The 20,989-nt window shown below is 43.7% G+C and overlaps 1 protein-coding gene across 3 annotated transcripts in view; it reads right to left on the bottom strand.

Annotated features, from left to right (window-relative positions):
* Positions 1–20,989, bottom strand: part of LOC110520067 (sodium-driven chloride bicarbonate exchanger) — a 47,585-nt gene that overhangs the window by 11,827 nt on the left and 14,769 nt on the right. For all 3 annotated transcript variants that reach the window (XM_036974342.2, XM_090229707.1, XM_036974343.2), the window contains 15 exons: positions 14,180–14,261; positions 12,570–12,713; positions 12,009–12,147; positions 10,479–10,639; positions 10,079–10,267; positions 7,617–7,708; positions 5,175–5,332; positions 4,790–4,877; positions 4,548–4,694; positions 4,336–4,433; positions 3,079–3,253; positions 2,734–2,867; positions 1,241–1,486; positions 982–1,087; positions 395–556 (listed from right to left, as the gene is read on the bottom strand). In XM_036974342.2, coding sequence (XP_036830237.1) covers positions 395–556; positions 982–1,087; positions 1,241–1,486; positions 2,734–2,867; positions 3,079–3,253; positions 4,336–4,433; positions 4,548–4,694; positions 4,790–4,877; positions 5,175–5,332; positions 7,617–7,708; positions 10,079–10,267; positions 10,479–10,639; positions 12,009–12,147; positions 12,570–12,713; positions 14,180–14,261 — 2,121 coding nt within the window. The remainder of the gene's footprint in view (positions 1–394; positions 557–981; positions 1,088–1,240; positions 1,487–2,733; positions 2,868–3,078; positions 3,254–4,335; positions 4,434–4,547; positions 4,695–4,789; positions 4,878–5,174; positions 5,333–7,616; positions 7,709–10,078; positions 10,268–10,478; positions 10,640–12,008; positions 12,148–12,569; positions 12,714–14,179; positions 14,262–20,989) is intronic.

The following is a 20,989-nucleotide window of genomic DNA, read 5'->3' as shown; positions in this document are numbered from 1 at the left end:
GTGCAGGGACCATCTATATCATTGTTCAATATCAATCACAGATTGCACAGGGAACTCAAACACTGAGCACCACGGTTATGGATTCAATTCTCCAAAAGGGGGGGGGGGGGGGGGGCTTCCGTGGCCAAACAACGTGATAAGTGGTGCTCCCTTAAATCATAAAAGATTCCAACAAAAGTGGGGGAGGCGTGACACTTTTCTTAATTAAAAACCTGTATTTTATTGCTAATTTGCTTTGAACTACCATAATCACACAGTACTCCCATATGACCACTAGAGTGCTCCACTGCACCATAAACCTCAGCAGAAGGACAGAAACCTTGTCTGCAGTCTACAAACGCATAATGGATACAAACCAGTGGGATTACAGTAGGATCTGGGTCTGCTGCCTTACCTTGGTGGGGAAGTAACGGCTGAACTTGAACTCCTTTAGGAAAGCTGACATGAAGACAGTGGAGAAGAAGAGAACCACAGACCAGAAGAGAACATCTGGAATATAGGGTCCATGAGGGCCACAGGCACTGCCCACAAACTCTCCTCTTTTCTCCATGCAGTCCTGCAACAATAGGTAGAGGAGGGTGATTGGTCTGCCCTACTACAAGTGGAATTAATAGTGCATGACAATGCAGTCAATTACAAAATCCTTTGGTTAAGAGGGCCTTGGATTAAGAGTACAGAAAGCAACATTAATACAAAAAATGTGCTTTTATGGTGATTTGGCATGGGGTAATCCAGAATAATCCAGCCCACCACATGTCCTTAATCTTCTGCACAGGACCAGCTCCATCTGGGAGAGTATGCCACTTTGTGAGGAACACCTGTTTTTGCTCTAATTCAGTTTATTAAACCACAAATTGTACTATAAGGCTAGTTTTTTTTTTCTCGGAACACGAGACCTGACCCAGATGAACTCCTTCTCTGAATTTGTCTTGATCCTTCCCATAGACTACACAGATTTCACTAGACACTCTTATACGGTACCTTAACCTCGAGTGCCTCCCAGTAGACCTCAGAAGCAGTGATGTTGTTCTGCTCCCAGTACTGTATGGTGGCATTGCTTGGATCCGGAGGTTCAACACATGAACACCTTATAGAAACAATAGAACACGTCACCGCCAAATCCCTCCTTCACAATCATCTCAAATGAAGATGTTACCTTCGTTCAGAACTCAAAGGAATGTTTTCCCGGACACAGATTATGCCGAGCTCTGGATTAAAAAGGCAGCGAGTGCAAACGTACGAGTACTGTGTGAGTTTGTCCAGGTTGTTGTTCATGTTGATGGGGTAGTGTTCCCCCAGGTGGATGAGCTTCTCCAAGGCCTCGTAGATGAAGATGATGCAGATGAGCGAGGCGAAGGCCTCCTCTGTGAAGCGGGTGATGTAACAGACCAGGGAGCTGGCATCTGTGGCCACTAGGACCAGGCAGAGGAACGCTGTCCACAGCCCTATACAGGTTCTCAGTGAGAGGTAGGATAATCCATACTCCCTTGGGGAGAGAGTTAAAACATCACTGATACCTTACACTTTTCATTTAGCTAGGCAGGTCAGTTAAGAACAAACTCTTATCTACAATGACGGCCTGTGAACAGTGCCTGGTTCAGGGGCAGAACGACATATGTTTTACATCATCAGCTCGGGGATTTGATCAAGCAACCTTTCAGTTACTGGCCCAACACTCTAACCACTAGGCTACCTGCCGCCGCATATATGACCACATCTGTGGGATATGTTATGCACTATCTACAGATATCGGGCAGAATAATGGAAACACTTGAGAAAATGAGGGACGCAAAGTATATTGAAAGCAGGTGCTTCCACACAGGTGTGGTTCCTGAGTTAATTAAGCAATTAACATCCCATCATGCTTAGGGTCATGTATAAAACCGCTGGCAGGCCATTATTCTGTCTACCATGGCTAGGCCCCCATGGGATGACAATGCCCCCATCCACAGGGCACGAGTGGTCACTGAATGGTTTTATGAGCACCAGATCTCAACCAATTGAAAACGTGTGGAGATTCTGGAGCGTGATTCTGGAGTGGTGCCTGAGACAGCGTTTTCCACCACCGTCAACAAAACACCAAATTATGGAATTTCTCGTGGTGGAATGATGTCGCATCCCTCCAGTAGAGTTCCAGACACTCTTAAAGTCTATGCCCAGGTGCATTGAAGCTGTTCTGGCTTGTGGTGGCCCAATGCCCTACTAAAACACTTTATGTCGGTGTTTCCTTTAGGTTGGCAGTTACCTGTATGTCTATCTATCTGCAGAATATAGTGCATCTGAGGTCGTCATTATGTTATTTCAATACTTTAAAGAAGTATAGATCATTAAATGATCCATGTATTTTGGCAGTACACTCTTCGGAAAAAAAGGTTCCAAAAGCGTTCTTCGGCTGTCCCCATAGGAGAACCCTTTTTGGTTTCAGGTAGATGGAAAGGAACACGAAAGGGTTTTACCTGGAAACAATAAGGTTTCTTCATAGGGTTCTCTTATGGGGACAGGCGAAGAACCATTTAAGGTTATAGATAGCACCTTTTTTGCCTAAGAGTGTATATTGCACACGGTCATCCTATATTGCTAATGTTATAAGGACAGAGGATCATACTACAATCTAATCACAGATTATCTGAGATGTGGGTACAGTTACAGAAATGGCCTGAGAGCAGTGGGCTATAGTCGATTCATCACATAGGTGTTATAGAATTACAACGACAGTGTTTTACTCAAACTTACTTGCAGAATTTGTACAAGATCTTCTCAAACACCAGTACAGGCCCTGTGCTGCCCAAAATGGTGAGTGGCTGGCCAGCAAACAGGGAATAGGCTATTCCCGTCATTGAGGCGCCAAAAAGTGATTCGATTGCACTCTGCGGGAAACAAATGAAGAGAAATTCTATTAGTAAGAAAAGCTGAACTTCAATCAATCTCAATCGTCATTCTAGCACTGTGTATTCGAAAGGGATGCATACAAATGGCTCCCTATTCCCTATACAGTGCACTACTTTTGAACATGGCCCAAAAGTAGTGCACTAGGTAGGGAATGGGGAGCCATTTGGGATGACAACCATGGTGTCTTACTATGCGTCCTTCTGTTGCCTCTCCTAGTAGGCCCCCGAACGTGATGACAGGCGACATGCATGCACAGTACAGGAAGAGGAAGGAGGCCAAGCACTGCAGGCTTACAGCGTCTGTGTAGTCAGACAGGTAGTGCGGCGCCTTGCGTTTGATGTCCAACAGGAGACCACCACAGAATCTGGAAATATTATAACGCCATGGAGAAAATAGTGGATTGCATTGATACGGTTATGTATTGCATTTTTTCTCTCTCTCGAATGATTGAATGAGACTACAACCACATGGGTAACCTGCTGTCTCTACAACCACATGGGTAACCTGCTGTCTCTACAACCACATGGGTAAACTGCTGTCTCTACAACCACGTGGGTAACCTGCTGTCTCTACAACCACATGGGTAACCTGCTGTCTCTACAACCACATGGGTAACCTGCTGTCTCTACAACCACATGGGTAACCTGCTGTCTCTACAACCACGTGGGTAACCTGCTGTCTCTACAACCACGTGGGTAACCTGCTGTCTCTACAACCACGTGGGTAACCTGCTGTCTCTACAACCACGTGGGTAACCTGCTGTTTCAACAACCACATGGGTAACCTGCTGTCTCTACAACCACATGGGTAACCTGCTGTCTCTACAACCACGTGGGTAACCTGCTGTCTCTACAACCACGTGGGTAACCTGCTGTCTCTACAACCACGTGGGTAACCTGCTGTCTCTACAACCACGTGAGTAACCTGCTGTCTCTACAACCACGTGGGTAACCTGCTGTCTCGTGGTGAGGTGTGCATTCAGCTTGCAGCTGGAGACTTTTTCTTTCTTCCCCCCCCCCCTCCACACCAGGCCTTAATGTGTTACTCTCCTCACACCACTTAAAGTGCATAAAATAGACACAGTCGTGAGGATGACTTAGCATGAGCTAATGTCCCTGTTGCAGAATATAGCCAAAGGCAATTGGGAGCTCACTGCAGTAGGTTGCTATGGAAACCTTTGCATGAACTGCACACAGTCACCTGGGAGGGAGTTCAGTGGCAATGGCAAACCTGGCCTCTGTCCAATGTTCCGTAGATAGATGTTTCAAAAAGCAGGAGAGAAACCTGTTATTTTTTTGATCTGTCTTTCTTTCTTAATACACAACCACAACCACATAATACACAACCACATAATACACAACCACAACAACATACACATCCAGGCTCCCATAGCACACACTCTCTAAGTCCCTGGTAACACCCCCCCCCCCCCCCCCCCCCACCTACCGTCCTGTCCGCTGCAGCTCCGGGCCCCCATGTCCCTCGTCCTCCTCCTCTTCATCCCCTGGGTCTGTGCCGCACTGCGCTGCACTCCTCCTCTTCTCCTGTTTGTCAAACACCACATATGTTATTTCTTTCCTTTTTCAAATGAAAGACGTCACTGCGATTTATTTGTCCACTGATGAAAGACTTGTTTTTAAAGAAGAGGCTAAACTCACTTGAGACGGTACGTTTTTTGGTGGCTCTATTCTTATAGAGGGATCCCACTCCCCCGGTGGCAGGACAGTCACTTGGTCAAGGAACTCATCGATTCCAGCAATCAGATCAGTGCGGTCCTTCGCTTTGTAGGCGACATCATGGAAAACCTTGGAATGAAGAAGAATGGAAACTCAGCCATTAATTGACTGGTTCGTTCAGTCATGCCCAACAACTATGTTCACCATTGGAGAGGCCGTCTTACCTCGTCTGTCATGAGAGTTGCAATGGATCGGCCAATCTCATGGTACTGTGGCCCTTTCCCAAGAGGCCCCAGCAGAATGAACAAGAACCTAACGGAGGAAGATAAAACGAGGGCCATAATAAGAGTCAGACAGAGCGGTGAAGAGACAGTTGGGGTCAGCCCAAAAAGGATTAAGAAGGCCATAACGTTAGTCATAGACAGGAGACCATAATGACAGACTAATTGGAAGTAGGGTTGCGAAACTCCAGTAACTTTCCCAAAAATCCCCAGGTTTCCCAGAAATCTAGGTTGGAGGATTTTTTAAAAACGTATATCTTCTAACCCTGATTTCTGGAAAACCTGGGGTTTTTGAGAAAGTTACTGCAATTTTGCCAGTCTTTCTAACCTGGTGACGATGGGGACCTCAGCCAGCCCGTTGAGCATGACCGCAGGTGAGAGACGTACAAACGCCACCACAGGTTTGTCTAGGAACTCCGCCTCACCCACCAACACGTTGGACGCTTCCGCTCCCGGGGGAATCTTCTTCATGAAATGGAGGTCTATCTGCACGGACGCCGGACAGAATACGCAGGCATTAGTTGAGCGTTTTTAGACTGAAGTCTAAATGGTGCATTTTACTGTATGAATATCGCAACTCCTCAATCCAAAAACAAGAGCATAGTAGGAAAAGGAATTCAGAAATATGAAATGCATTCGCAAAACAAATATAACTGAATTCCTACTGTTGATCCCTGCTGTGACTAGGGTTGTAAAATTCGGATTTCCATTTGCTTGCTTATTCCCTCCTGATTCGGGGAATTGTCCAACCAGGATTACCGGTACTGGAAAACCTGAGAATTTTGGGATAGTAACCTGAATTTTGGAACCTTGTGTGTTTTTGTAATTAATATCCTGTTTATGGCTTAAGATAGATAATAGATTGGCCAACTGGACCCTATTTCATATATTTAATAACATTACCATCATAACATACATTTAACCATGTGTTATGATGAAATATTACAGCAGATTGCCATCATCAGCCTAAAGTGGTATTATCAGTTACATAACATTTCCAGAGGTTATCATCTCCTTGATACCCTGTCTGCCCCGCAGTGGCACGTCCATCCAGATCTGAGCCTGCCTGACTGCCTGCTGACTGATCCTCCTATCACTATTCTGCTGCGATCCTGTCTGTCTGCCTGCTGACTGATCCTCCTATCACTATTCTGCTGCGATCCTGTCTGTCTGCCTGCTGACTGATCCTCCTATCACTATTCTGCTGCGATCCTGTCTGTCTGCCTGCTGACTGATCCTCCTATCACTATTCTGCTGCGATCCTGTCTGTCTGCCTGCTGACTGATCCTCCTATCACTATTCTGCTGCGATCCTGTCTGTCTGCCTGCTGACTGATCCTCCTATCACTATTCTGCTGCTATCCTGTCTGTCTGCCTGCTGACTGATCCTCCTATCACTATTCTGCTGCGATCCTGTCTGTCTGCCTGCTGACTGATCCTCATATCACTATTCTGCTGCGATCCTGTCTGTCTGCCTGCTGACTGATCCTCCTATCACTATTCTGCTGCGATCCTGTCTGTCTGCCTGCTGACTGATCCTCCTATCACTATTCTGCTGCTATCCTGTCTGTCTGCCTGCTGACTGATCCTCCTATCACTATTCTGCTGCGATCCTGTCTGTCTGCCTGCTGACTGATCCTCCTATCACTATTCTGCTGCGATCCTGTCTGTCTGCCTGCTTTGGAGCTGCACTGCGTCAAATGGAAGTGCTGTAACACGAAGTGGAAGCAGTAGGGGCATCAGAGTCCCAGTTATAAACACCACGCTCACTGCTAACGTAATAGGAATATCATGTGTTGATGGTTTTCAGCAAAACTCATCCCATGCCATGTATAACAGATTGATGCACTTAGCAAATGTAATTTTAATAGTAACATGGGCCAATAAATACATAGTATTGGCTTCTGCCTCCTGACTGAAGAGTATGGATAATGACATGCAGCAGATACTGAGGTTAAATACATTACTCATGTCATTTGTATTGATAGATACAGTGAAGAAGTGATTGGGATGGGGACATAGACTGGAAAGCAGCAAGGTCAGGGGTTGAACCCATGCCTCCAGGGGCAATGTGTGGTCTGAGGGCACCAGCACTACCACTAGACCAGCCCTTGGCACGACACTGAGGTTAATGGTGGTGTTATAATTATAGTGTACAGTTCAAATATAGGCTGAAGTATGTTAAATAGGCATTTCAAACATCCAGAATATCCGGGACAAACATTACTCTCCATTAAGCTTTGTCTAAAAATATCCAGTTGTATTCTAATTTTGGTTTGATTTTGAGCACACTGTCTTTTCTAAAAAAAATGCTTTTGGGGCGAGTTCAACCACATTAGACAGCTCAAATAAAGTATCAGAACAAGAACAAAAGGCTCTGAACAAAAGGTTATCATTGTAGGATTCAGGGGTGAGAGAGACTTTTGCTGTCCTACTTACTATAAGCTACAGTGCTAATAGCAGTGTGAGTGAGATGACTGGCCTGCTATGTTTATAGCACGGCTATAATAATAGTTTATGGTTGAAACCATTTGTTTCAAGCAATACATGCAAGCAATCAATGAAAATGGAACAGGTTACTGTGTTCATACACACTTGAACTGCCAGAACTGGTATGTTGAGTATGCCGTACTGGAGTATAGTAATACGTCAAAGCCCGTATTCATAAATCATCTCCGACTTGGGAGTGCTGATCTAGGATTGGTTTAGCCTTTAAAGCATAATGAACAAGAGGGGGGGGGGGACCTGATCGTGAGAATGTCTTACTGTACCTTACTGAAGTCCACAGCGCTGTTCTCTCTGCTCACTTCAGCTTTGCCATCATTGGGGATGGGCAGAGAGGTCTGGGGAGAAATCACCTGACCTGGATCAAACAGAGATGTCCAATAAGTCAACTGCTAAAACCTCTATATCAGACCAACACCAAGGTTTCATGGCAGTGCGGGCGCCAATGGTAATAAATCACAGGGAGAGAGAGCTCTTGGCCTACCGAAATGACCAAAAATGCTTTGGTAATCTATAGATTTGCACTCGAAGGTTAAAGTAATCTGGGATTTATCAGACATTGGCAAAGTACCCTTATTTAGTGCAGATCCCAAGAGGGGACAGAAGATAAAAGCCTAAGTGGCTGCATGGGGAGGGATGGAAGTCATGGATGACCTTGGTGAGGATGGGTGGATGAAGCTTGCCCATTAGGATTTCAGCATTATCATTGTGTCAAGGAGACTGACCGATGCAAACACGAAATTAGCCCACAGCTGCCAGAGTCGAGCAAGAAGGATTTAAATCCAAAGGATTCATTTTCATTTGTGAGAGGGCCCAGATAAATACTCATTTCAGTGTTTGATCCGTTCACGAGCCAGTGGAAACTACCAGTGACTAACGGTTGCATTAGGAATCGAGAGAATCAGAAGTAAAAGCATGCCTTGCAAAGATTCATTTCGACTCATATTTCCACATGAAGTCAATGAGAGGGCTAAGTCTTAAAGCAATTTACAGAGTCGGCTGCTGCTGCCCATGAAGAAACACCAAAGCGACAAACCCTTTAGATTTAAATGTTAGTACTTGCAATGAGCATGAGGGTGGCGTCACTAACATGGCACTGGTTTTGTTTATTGGTCACGCACGCACTGTTGCCGCTCTTTCATTGAGCTTTTGCATAACTCTACTAGAATGAATGTGCCTGTGACAAACCACTCTGAATTAAAATTACCGCAAAGAATGATTAGCTTAAAGGGTTTTGGGTGTTCTTCATGTTTCAAAAATTGGCATGTGGAACACTGGCAAAACTTGCTTCCGAAACATAATTCCTGTAAAAGGTGATGGACATTCTCAATGAGGTATCATTCGCAAGTGGACGTACAGGTTCCTTGTTATTTCACATTGACATTTCAGTCATTTAGCAGACGCTCTTTTCCAGAGCGACTTACGGTAATGAGCGCACACATTTTTGCGCTTTTTTTCTCCGTACGGGTCCCCCGTGGGAAACGAACCCACAACCCTATTACCAGTGAACACCGCTGCTCAGGGCCTTTTCTCTTCTGAATATTGTCCTGTTAACATCTTCTACACTTGTTAGGCCTACACCCTGTCGCCATACTTTAACATAATCTCAAATGAATATATAGTCAATGTTAATGTCAATGATACGTTTAGCAACTCTTTCAAGCAGCTCCTTCAACTTTATCACCGTTGATAGCTACATCTAGACTCTTCCACCGATTTCTCATTGTGCTCGATAAAATACAATGTACACTTGTTAGGCTCTGATATGAGTTATTGTATATATACTATACACTATATACTATACACTTTCTCACCTGATGGACTACTACTGACTTCATTAAAGTATCTGAAGTACAGAAAACACAACCTCTAACTATTACTGACGAAAACAACTTTGAGATTACCACCTTTACAAGTTATGTTTTAGGAAGTGCTAGCAGGAGAGAAAGGTTCTGTCAAGGTTTAAGAGTTGCCTGGGTCCGGGTCATCCTCTTTGTCCACGGGCTGGATATCAGTCTGGGTTCTGGGACCCTGTTTCTGTGGTTTGGGGCCTGGTTTTTGAGTGGCTGGAGGGGGGCGGGTGGTGGATGAGGTCGGGAGTGGAGAGGAGATGGAGGAGGAGACACACTGGGGACAACAGAGCGGCCATGGGGTGCAGGGTGTGACCTGCCTGTCACTCCTAGACCCCGCTGCCATAAACAAGCCCCAGAAGGAGGACTTAAAGGTGGAACAGAGTGATGGACCGCCTGCCAGACACACGCACACACACATCCACCCACGTATACACACAAACAAACGCACACGCACACACACGCACACAAGGAAACAAGAAAAGAGAGTCACACTGAGACACTGAAAAGAAGGTCATACATGGACAATGTAATGTAGAATGAGAAAAGCATCCACATGGGATGACTGAGAGGACTACTTACAACAAGATTACTTCCAGTTTCAATGTTTCTATGACCAGCAGTACAAAGTGAGGAGAACTGAAGAATGTGCAGTCATCTTGAACCATTAATGTAGCAGCAGTAGGGTTGCTGAATTCTGGGTAACTTTCCCAGAATCCCCAGGTTTTCCAGAAATCCTGGTTGGAGGATTCACGGATTCCCTGCTTATTCCCTCCTGATGCCAGGAATCTTCCAAAAAAGATTTCTAGAAAACCTGGGAATTTTGGGAAGGTTAGAGGAATTCTCCAACCCTAAGCAGAGGGATGCCTGTTACTGACCGTTCTTGTCCATGGAGTGGGGCTCGGACTGCTTCTTGCCAATGTCAGCGAAGGAGCGGACAATGGGGATGCGATTGGCCAACTTCTTCTGGTTCTGGTGATGGTGCGTTTTGAGGAGGGTCTCTCTCACCTTCCTCCTCACCTCGTCCCCCAGTGGACCTGTGGTCTCCTGCTGGTCCAACACCATGTCTGACAAACAGGACCACACAGTCAACAGCTCAACAGCAACTAGGAAACCGTCCATTACATTCCGATTGCAATGTTCAGGGACCTAGCTGCAACTGTCCAATAAGAAATGCTGATTTTTGTTTCACGCAAATCCTTTTGCTACGGTATGCACTAAGGAATACGTCAAAGGTGTACGGGGTAATTCCAGATACCACTCTGTACTCTACCGTACCTGCTACCTCCTCCACGGAGTTGGCCCTCATGTCGAGCAGCACGACGCCATTGAGGATGCAGCTGCGCAGCTCGAACAGGCTGTGCAGGGACAGCGTGGCCACGTAGGGCTTACTCCAGCGCTCCCCTCCATCCTCCACATCCTCCTCAAACTTCAGCCACCTGCATAAGGCACAAGTGCCCACACTCTTAGAAAATAACGTGTGGTCTAGAACTGTAGAAAAGGGCTCTTGTTTTTTCTCACACTTTTTGGCTAACTGTTTCTCTAATGGCACTTTTTTGTTAACCGTCTCTAAAATTGCAGGAGGCATAGAGATGTGTAGTGATCGCTACATTTCAGTCCTCAAATGGCGCCTCCCGTGTTATACAGGCTTTTGTGCACTAGAGATCTCTATACATCTCTATGATCTGAGCGCACCTGCACCCAATTTCCTTTGCTAAATACCTGAGATCCTTTGCAAAAGGGTTCTTTGGCTGTCCCCATAGGAGAAGCCTTTGAAGAACAATTTTTGGTTCCAGAGAGAACCCTTTCGACAGAGGGTTCTAAATGGAAACCAAAAGGGTTCTACCTGGAACCAAAAAGGGTTATCCTATGGGGACAGCTGAAGAACCCTTTTGGAACCCTTTTTTCTAAGAGTGCAGACCAGTAACACTGAGCCAAGGGACCAGGGGATAGATGACAGCCAGCTGTCTAGCCATCTGGAAGCCATGTGCTGATAGATCTCAGCTTACACTGATGGGGACACCAAGGACACAGCAGACATTACCCAAAAGCCTACCCAAATGCATTTCAGCCCAGCTTGAACAAAAAAGGGAATCAGGTGCTCGACTGAGGGACTTGGTCATCCAAAAAAATCATTTTTTTTTAACCATTGGACACTTCAACAGGTGACTTTCCCAAGACAATACAGAATAAGTGTCACTCTGTGTCTGCATAAACCTTTTTTTATTCACAGGACAACTGAACACCGTACACCGTGGCAGACAGACAGACGTGGCAGGGACAGACTAACTGAGTGACCAACTGACTGACTAACTGACAAGCTATGGCAAGTAAAGCTCTGTCAGTCAATATGTGACGTGACATTTGTGTCTAGATGCACTGTAGCACAGATAGCACTGCACAACAGGATATTTCTCCGGTCCAGACATTATGCTTGTGTACTACAAGTAAACAAGCATTTCCTTTAGAGCTGGGCTCCCATGCATTGCTCATACAGCAGTCTGATAATTAGAGCTTTATATAGCCCATCTCCAAGGTTACACAACAATCTCTCTTTATGTAACGTTAACTCTTTCAGGTAACAGTTGTTTAATGTTTCTGACATTAAGATATTGCAATAAGGAATAAATTATAGATCATAAATCATATTATATATATTTAACAATTTCATCACTTAGCATGATTAAAAAGCAACAGGTTAAAAAACAACCTATGGATTACGTTGGAGTTGACTAAAAGCGTTCAGTAATAACATGGACTTGTCCGTGATTGGCTGATGGGCCAGGGGCGTGTCATGTGACTCCCTACCTGGCGGTTTCCCTCCACTCTGCTTCCTCTCCGTCTTTCAGGCAGATCTCGTCCAGCTCAGTGAAGAGGTCATGGGGGATGTGCTCCTCGTCGTCATCCTCTGTGCCCAGGAGGAACTGCACTCTCTGGGATGGCGTGTCTGAAGCACAGAGTCCACAGTAAGGTCATCACTTACAGTACTGTCTGACATACACACCCCCTGACTACGGACCTCTGCAGGAGGGAACTTTGCACATTTGCACTTTTTCACTTTTGTAAAAATAAACATAGCTACTATTTTCATGGGTATATTTGATGAGTATATTTGATGAGTATACGTTGAGTTTTGAATTCAAATGTATATATTTCTTGCGATGTGTAGACAGAATCCCCTCTTTTGAAATGCATTATGCAGCCATATGTGCCCTAACATGTGATTACAGAATCCTATCACTTATATGATGATAGAAATATGATATACTGTAAGAACAGATGATGAGGAGGAAAATTGCATTATTCTACCCCAAGGTACTTTGACTGCTGCTTTGAAATGTGCCAGCCAGCTAGAGTGGCAAGACTCACTGTATGTGGGAGACTCTCTTCCATCCTCCACTCCAGAGTCCCGCTCCCTGCTCCTCTTCCTGTGTCTATGTCCATGATGCCGATGCCTCCGATGGCTCTTCCTTCCCAGGGGGACATGTACCCCGATGTAGAGTGTCCTGTGACCTGGAGGCAGCCATCACAGAGAGAGAAATAATATTTAGACAAAATAATGGAGGATAAGGTAAGAAGTACACAAGAAGATACATGATTACATTCAGAGAAGTTACTGACTCAGCCTGCTCCTTCTGTTTGTATATATCGGTCAACTTCCAACAGCAATATGCCCACAATTGAGTTTGTTACTCAATACAGTACATACCGAGTAAATACCAGCTTACACAGGGCTGTAAAAATAAAAAATAAAGCATTACCAAATTGAATGAATATACTGTGTTTTCTAATAATCTGGATTCATGCTTCTAAGGTCATGTCACTGGTATTTCATTGAGCAATACCTACCACACATCTATTTGACATTAAAGAACTGGCATGTATGCAACCTTTTTAACTGATATCATTACTTTGTATCAGTCTAAGTCTAAAAATACATCTCTGGGAAGGTTCTTAGCTTCCACATCTGCCACAGAAGTAACATACCGGATTGGGTTCCCTTAAAACCCCCTTAGAGCAGCATCTGGTTGGATGAATAAATAATTTAATAAAAACTCACCTAAAAATAGTGAACAGATTTGACATGTAAGCTAATATTTGATATCAAACCGTTTTGATACTTATTTATATTCGATGTCATATTACTGTTAAACTGAGTTACATAAATGGCACAGTTGTCAAAGTAATACAGGGAAAGCAAACTATTGAGTGATGTACACCAATTGCAAAGTATATTTTACCATCTATAAATGGTAAATATTTGACCGTGTGTGCATGAATATTGTATAAGTAGTTATATAAATATGTCTAATATTCTGTAATTGATGAGTCATTCACACTGGTCTCATCTAGAAACTCAAAACAAACCGTATAGTGTACACAACCAGAGCTGCAGATTGGGGAGGACGAGCAGGCAGAAGGGGTGGACCGTCACCCTGCTGATATCAGTGAGGCTGAATAGATGTGGTGCTGTGACAGTGTGAGGGTAATCCACCCTGACTCCAGCCTGCTCTCTCCTCAGAGAGAAACACAGCTTTGTGAGTGCTCCTTCAGGCCTGGGGCTACGGTCAGGCAGCTAGCAGCCTCTGCTGTACAAACCAATCCCAGTTATCCCAGCCACGAACACTAGGGTATCAGGACTAATCACTGCCTTCAGTGCTATGATGAATGCATGGCTGGAAATGTAGATGAAATTAATTGTAAGTAACGTCCTTGAAAGCTCAGCATAAATGGTTCTGCAGACTCTTGATACTGTTACTGGAGCTCTGTGCTTTTGTGTGCTCAAGCAGCTCTTTCGTTGCCACCCTCTGTAGTCTCATGGGTACGGAGTCCATATTAGGACAGCCTCTGTCTCAGCAGGAGATGCCTCAGTCTAGAAAACAACCTATTCTCTGGATGCCATGTAGGTGGCCTTCGAGTCTTCCTTCCTCAAACTGAATTTAGGCCTCAAGGCATTGTACTTCATAAAGTTGGTGTACCTTCGAGTTCCTCCTTTTCAAAGTTGGTTTTCAGCATGGACCGGGTTCCACCTCTGTCCACCACAGCCTCTTCATCATTTCTCTGTGAAGGACAGACAGAGTTCTGTCAGTATCTGTTGTTAGAGGATGATTGAAATGGTCAGAAATGGTCTGTCTTTGTTACTTTTCTATTCTTCACGCGTCATTATTCTAACGTTTTGTAAAATGTGACTTTAGGCTACTGAATATCACTTAAAAAATCTTATCAAAGGTATATCTCTAGTCTAAACCATGGTATTAAGATAGCATGTCCTTGTGTTGATATTTACAGCAGAGAGCATTTTAATAGCGGTTGACCTTTTTTAAAATTTGTTTTTATTATTTAACCTTTACGTAACCAGGAAGAAACCCATTGAGACAAACAATCTCTTCTGTGTGCTTCCTCACTGAGCTCAGTGAATAAACACACTAACCACTTTAATAAGGCAGTTTCCATGGCAACTAATAGCAAGTCTGCTCAACTAATCGAGAAAATACTGTAGTCATAATCGCCAAACACATTGTTGGACAGGCCTCTAAACCAGCCAAGCAGCCAATCAACAACTGAAACCTAAAGTGGTGTAGTAGTGAATGTGTGCATTGCTTTACGGCAATTTTGTTCCATAATGGGAACAATTGCAATGTTGAATCCATATAGTGATTACATAGTCATTATCTTCCCCAGGAGAATATATTTTCTTTAAAACAGACTCCATCCATAATACCCAGGAGTCTCGTTAGGCACGGTTGCTTTGAGGCGCAGTGAATCAGACTGATCACAATGCGGTTCATCAGAACGGCGCACCGCGCTCGTTGTCTCGGTGCTGCATCAGGCACATAGTAGCCAGGTCACCTAGGCATTTCAATGTGGCCAACTCAATATCTACTAGAAAGTAAACAATAAAGCACTCAAGAGTTTATTACATGACCACGACTGGTGTATTCATAAACCGTCAAATGTTGATGACGTACTTCCAGAGTAACAAGAAACATGAACTAGTACGTATGCTGCCCAAGTATTGGGCCAAGAGAAGGTTAAAACAGGGCAACATAACAGAGGGGCTACAGTATATAAGACATTTGTAAGAAGGAGGTTAACCTCAGAATACTTCATTAAAGACAGCTGGATAGTAAGGATCTGTTTAGCAAAGGTTTAGGTTTAGCAAAGCCCCAGTCTGAGAGAGCCTCTTCTAAAAACACTTACCAACAGAGAGAATAACCACTCAGTCCCATTGTGAATTAACTGTGATGCAGTTACTAAACACAATTTTAACACATTTGGCACCTCACACACAATCCTGCACGGCAAGATGCCTCTGCTAGCCAAAATAATAGACGGAGGAAAAAGAGAGAGAGAGAGAGAGAGAGAGAGAGAGAGGGAGAGAGAGAGAGAGAGAGAGAGAGAGAGAGAGAGAGAGAGCGTGCTGTTGTCGTTTTGGGTACTGGGTGTCACGACATGACAAGGTGTTCACAAATCGAATTTCAAAAGATTTCTCCTTCAAAACCCTAGGAATTACAATCTCCAACTGAGCAGTCTTCATCCTGAACAGACTTTGTCCAGATGTGATGTATTATTAATGTCTATTACAGACTCACATTGACAAATCTTCCACTCCCAAACATGACAGTGAAAATAAATCACAAGGCTGTGAGCAGCTGCAACAGCAATAAATAAGTCACTTATGCTTTGTCATTGTTATGACTTGGGTTATGGTCTCAGGATGGCTGTTGTAGTCCAAATGTTATGTTGCTACTAGCAAACCATAAGAACCTATGAATAGCCGAGATGGCCAGGAAATCCAACAACCCAACAACTTCAAGCTGTCTCACCCCTGCTTGAGTGGAACACAAACCCTATAGTGTTCCATCTAAATTAGAGGTCGACCGATTAATCGGAATGGCCGATTAATTAGGGCCGTTTCAAGTTTTCATAACAATCGGAAATCGGTATTTTTGGCACCGATTTTGCCCAAAAAATATATAGATCTTTTTTTTACACCTTTATTTAATCTTTATTTAACTAGGCAAGTCAGTTAAGAACACATTCTTATTTTCAATGACGGCCTAGGAACGGTGGGTTAACTGCCTCGTTCAGTGCAGAACGACAGATTTTCACCTTGTCATCTCGAGGGATCAAATCTTGCAACCTTACAGTTAACTAGTCCTTGTGCACTCCGCAAGGAGACTGCCTGTTACGCGAATGCAGTAAGCCAAGGTAAGTTGCTAGCTAGCATTAAACCTATCTTATAAAATCAATCAATCATAATCACTAGTTAACTACACATGGTTGATGATATTACTAGATATTATCTAGCGTGTTCTGCGTTGCATATACAGTGCCTTGCGAAAGTATTCGGCCCCCTTGAACTTTGCGACCTTTTGCCACATTTCAGGCTTCAAACATAAAGATATAAAACTGTATTTTTTTGTGAAGAATCAACAACAAGTGGGACACAATCATGAAGTGGAACGACATTTATTGGATATTTCAAACTTTTTTAACAAATCAAAAACTGAAAAATTGGGCGTGCAAAATTATTCAGCCCCTTTACTTTCAGTGCAGCAAACTCTCTCCAGAAGTTCAGTGAGGATCTCTGAATGATCCAATGTTGACCTAAATGACTAATGATGATAAATACAATCCACCTGTGTGTAATCAAGTCTCCGTATAAATGCACCTGCACTGTGATAGTCTCAGAGGTCCGTTAAAAGCGCAGAGAGCATTATGAAGAACAAGGAACACACCAGGCAGGTCCGAGATACTGTTGTGAAGAAGTTTAAAGCCGGATTTGGATACAAAAAGATTTCCCAAGCTTTAAACATCCCAAGGAGCACTGTGCAAGCGATAATATGGAAATGGAAGGAGTATACGACCACTGCAAATCTACCAAGACCTGGCCGTCCCTCTAAACTTTCAGCTCATACAAGGAGAAGACTGATCAGAGATGCAGCCAAGAGGCCCATGATCACTCTGGATGAACTGCAGAGATCTACAGCTGAGGTGGGAGACTCTGTCCATAGGACAACAATCAGTCGTATATTGCACAAATCTGGCATTTATGGAAGAGTGGCAAGCAGAAAGCCATTTCTTAAAGATATCCATAAAAAGTGTCGGTTAAAGTTTGCCACAAGCCACCTGGGAGACACACCAAACATGTGGAAGAAGGTGCTCTGGTCAGATGAAACCAAAATTGAACTTTTTGGCAACAATGCAAAACGTTGTGTTTGGCGTAAAAGCAACACAGCTGAACACGTCATCCCCACTGTCTAACATGGTGGTGGCAGCATCATGGTTTGGGCCTGCTTTTCTTCAGCAGGGACAGGGAAGATGGTTAAAATTGATGGGAAGATGGATGGAGCCAAATAGAGGACCATTCTGGAAGAAAACCTGATGGAGTCTGCAAAAGACCTGAGACTGGGACGGAGATTTGTCTTCCAACAAGACAATGATCCAAAACATAAAGCAAAATCTACAATGGAATGGTTCAAAAATAAACATATCCAGGTGTTAGAATGGCCAAGTCAAAGTCCAGACCTGAATCCAATCGAGAATCTGTGGAAAGAACTGAAAACTGCTGTTCACAAATGCTCTCCATCCAACCTCACTGAGCTCGAGCTGTTTTGCAAGGAGGAATGGGAAAAAATGTCAGTCTCTCGATGTGCAAAACTGATAGAGACATACCCCAAGCGACTTACAGCTGTAATCGCAGCAAAAGGTGGCGCTACAAAGTATTAACTTAAGGGGGCTGAATAATTTTGCACACCCAATTTTTCAGTTTTTGATTTGTTAAAAAAGTTTGAAATATCCAATAAATGTCGTTCCACTTCATGATTGTGTCCCACTTGTTGTTGATTCTTCACAAAAAAATACAGTTTTATATCTTTATGTTTGAAGCCTGAAATGTGGCAAAAGGTCGCAAAGTTCAAGGGGGCCGAATACTTTCGCAAGGCACTGTAATCTGACTGAGCATACAAGCATACAAGTATCTAAGTATCTGACTGAGCGGTGGTAGGCAGAAGCAGGCGCCTAAACATTCATTCAAACAGCACTTTCGTGCGTTTTGCCAGCAGCTCTTCATTGTGCATCAAGCATTGCGCTGTTTATGACTTCAAGCCTATCAACTCCCAAGATGAGGCTGTTGTAACCGAAGTGAAATGGCTAGATAGTTAGCGCGCGCTAATAGCATTGAGCCTGTGGTTGTTCCCCTTGCTCTTCATGAGTAACGCTGCTTCGAGGGTGGCTGTTGTCGTTGTGTTGCTGGTTCGAGCCCAGGTGGGGGCGAGGAGAGGGACGGTAGCTAAACGGTTACACTGGCAATACTAAAGTGCCTATAAGAACATCCAATAGTCAAAGGATAATGAAATACAAATGGTATAGAGGGAAATAGTCCTATAATATCTATAATAACTACAACCTAAAACTTCTTACCTGGGAATATTGAAGACTCATGTTAAAAGGAACCACCAGCTTTCATATGTTCTCATATTCTGAGCTAGGAACATATTGCACTTTTACTTTCTTCTCCAAAACTTTGTTTTTGCATTATTTAAACCAAATTGAACATGTTTCATTATTTATTTGAGGCTAAATTGATTTCATTGATGTATTATATTAAGTTAAAATAAGTGTTCCATCAGTATTGTTGTAATTATTATTATTACAAATACATTTTAAAAAATCGGCCGATTAATCGGTATCGGCTTTTTTCGTCCTCCAATAATCGGTACCGGCGCTGAAAAATCATAATCGGTCGACCTCTAATCTAAATGCAAGTACTTCTGCTAGTACTGTTGCTCTATCACGACCTGCTGTATCCCCAGACACACAGCTGGCCTGACAAGGCCACTAAATCATCAGAGCTTTGCTCAAGCCTTCACAGTAGTTCACAGCTCTACGTTTTAACAAGCCTTATTTAGTGCCTTCCAGTCACTTACTACGCTACTAAGTGCAATTGCTAATGTGTGCATGTGGCAGCTTGGAGGACATATGACCAGAACTCCTAGGAAATGGGGGAGGTTGGTACTGCAGGAAGAGGCAGGAGCGTGCACGTCACCAGCCCACTCAGTGACGTCCGCAAGAGATACATACACTGCCTGTCTGTCGGCCTCAAGGGCACCTTTGAAGAGACAGCTGAGACAGCTGAGAGAGAGAGAGAGAGAGAGAGAGAGAGAAAGAGAGAGAGAGGACATATGAAGATATATTTCTTCAAACAGCTAGCAGGTGGAGCGAGTGAACTGTGGGAAGACTAGTAATTGCAGCACTTCAATGATACTGCCCCCTACAAAGTGCCATTGGATGCTGTGTTTTTGTCCGTCTTGCTCGACGGGTCTACACTTTGATTGGTTTATCAGTATTGACTGTCAGCAACATACTGTAACATTGGATAGGCCTGCATACGTTTGAAGGATCCGGTAGTTTGTTGTGCCATATGCTCTACATTTGAGTCACCTCTCCCACAGACACACAGACACAGACACAGACACAGACACACACACACACACACACAGGCTCACAGACAGGCTCACAGACATGAGAGCACGTCTTTCAAAAGAAAAGCATTTTATGGCATAAAAATAAATGACTTTTAATCTGTATAAAACATAATCCAGCTCCTGCTTCTCTTGACATTAATAGTATCATTCCAATCTCACCCTGTCCATGTGACCCAAAAAGCTGTCTTCTTATATTTAGTGGGGAAATGGGCAGAATCGAAAGCAACAGGACTACTATCCAAGTCTCTGACCATAGGACCAGAAACAATACCTGGATAATGTTACATGGCCACGGAAGTGGAGCCGATATTGGGTGAAGGTTGTGTAATGTAACAGCAATATTTAGACTTAGGGATGCCACCCATTCGATAAAATACGGAACGGTTCCGTATTTCACTGAAAGAATACACGTTTTGTTTTCGAAATTATAGTTTCCAGGTTTGACCATGTTAATGGCCTAAGGCTCGTATTTCGGTGTGTTCATTATATTATAATTAAGTCTATGATTTGATATTTGATAGAGCAGTCTGACTGAGCGGTGGTAGTCAGCAGCAGGCCCGTAAGCATTGATTCAAACAGCACTTTACTGCATTTGCCAGCAGCGCTAAGCAATGCTTGAAGCACAGCGCTATTGACTTCAAACCTATCAACTCCAGAGATTAGCCTGGCAATACTATAGTTGTCTGCGTCGTGTGTATAGGTGGCAGGGAAGTCAGGCGCAGGAGTCAAAATGGAGTGAAAATGGAGCCTTTTAATAATTGACCACGTAACATGCTCCATAACAATAAAATGTACAGACATAAACAAACATGGGTACGAGGACCCGACGCGCACCTATACAGCATCAAAGTACACTGACAATAAAACCATCTCTGACAAAGACATGAGGGGAAACAGAGGGTTAAATACACAACAGGTAATGAGTGGGATTGAAAACAGGTGTGTGGGAAGACAAGACAAAACAAATGGAAAATGAAAAATGGATCAATGATGGCGAGAAGACCGGTGACGTCGACCGCCGAGCATCGTCCGTCAAAGGAGAGGCAACGACTTCGGCAGAAGTCGTGACAATAGTGCCTATAAGAACATCCAATAGTCAAAGGTATATGAAATACAAATGGTATAGAGAGAAATAGTTGACGTGTCATTATTCCTATAATAACTACAACCTAAAACGTTTTACCTGGGAATATAGAAGACACATGTTAAAAGGAACCACCAGCTTTCATATGTTCTCATGTTCTGAGCAAGGAACTTAAACGTTAGCTTTTTTACATGGCACATATTACACTTTTACTT

The sequence above is a fragment of the Oncorhynchus mykiss genome, chromosome 3 (genome assembly GCF_057628025.1).
Source record: "Oncorhynchus mykiss isolate SJ-2025 chromosome 3, ASM5762802v1, whole genome shotgun sequence".
Classification (NCBI taxonomy): Eukaryota; Metazoa; Chordata; class Actinopteri; order Salmoniformes; family Salmonidae; genus Oncorhynchus; species Oncorhynchus mykiss.
The sequence above is the reverse complement of the archived record's forward strand: the minus strand, read 5'-3'. Positions and strand labels throughout refer to the sequence as shown.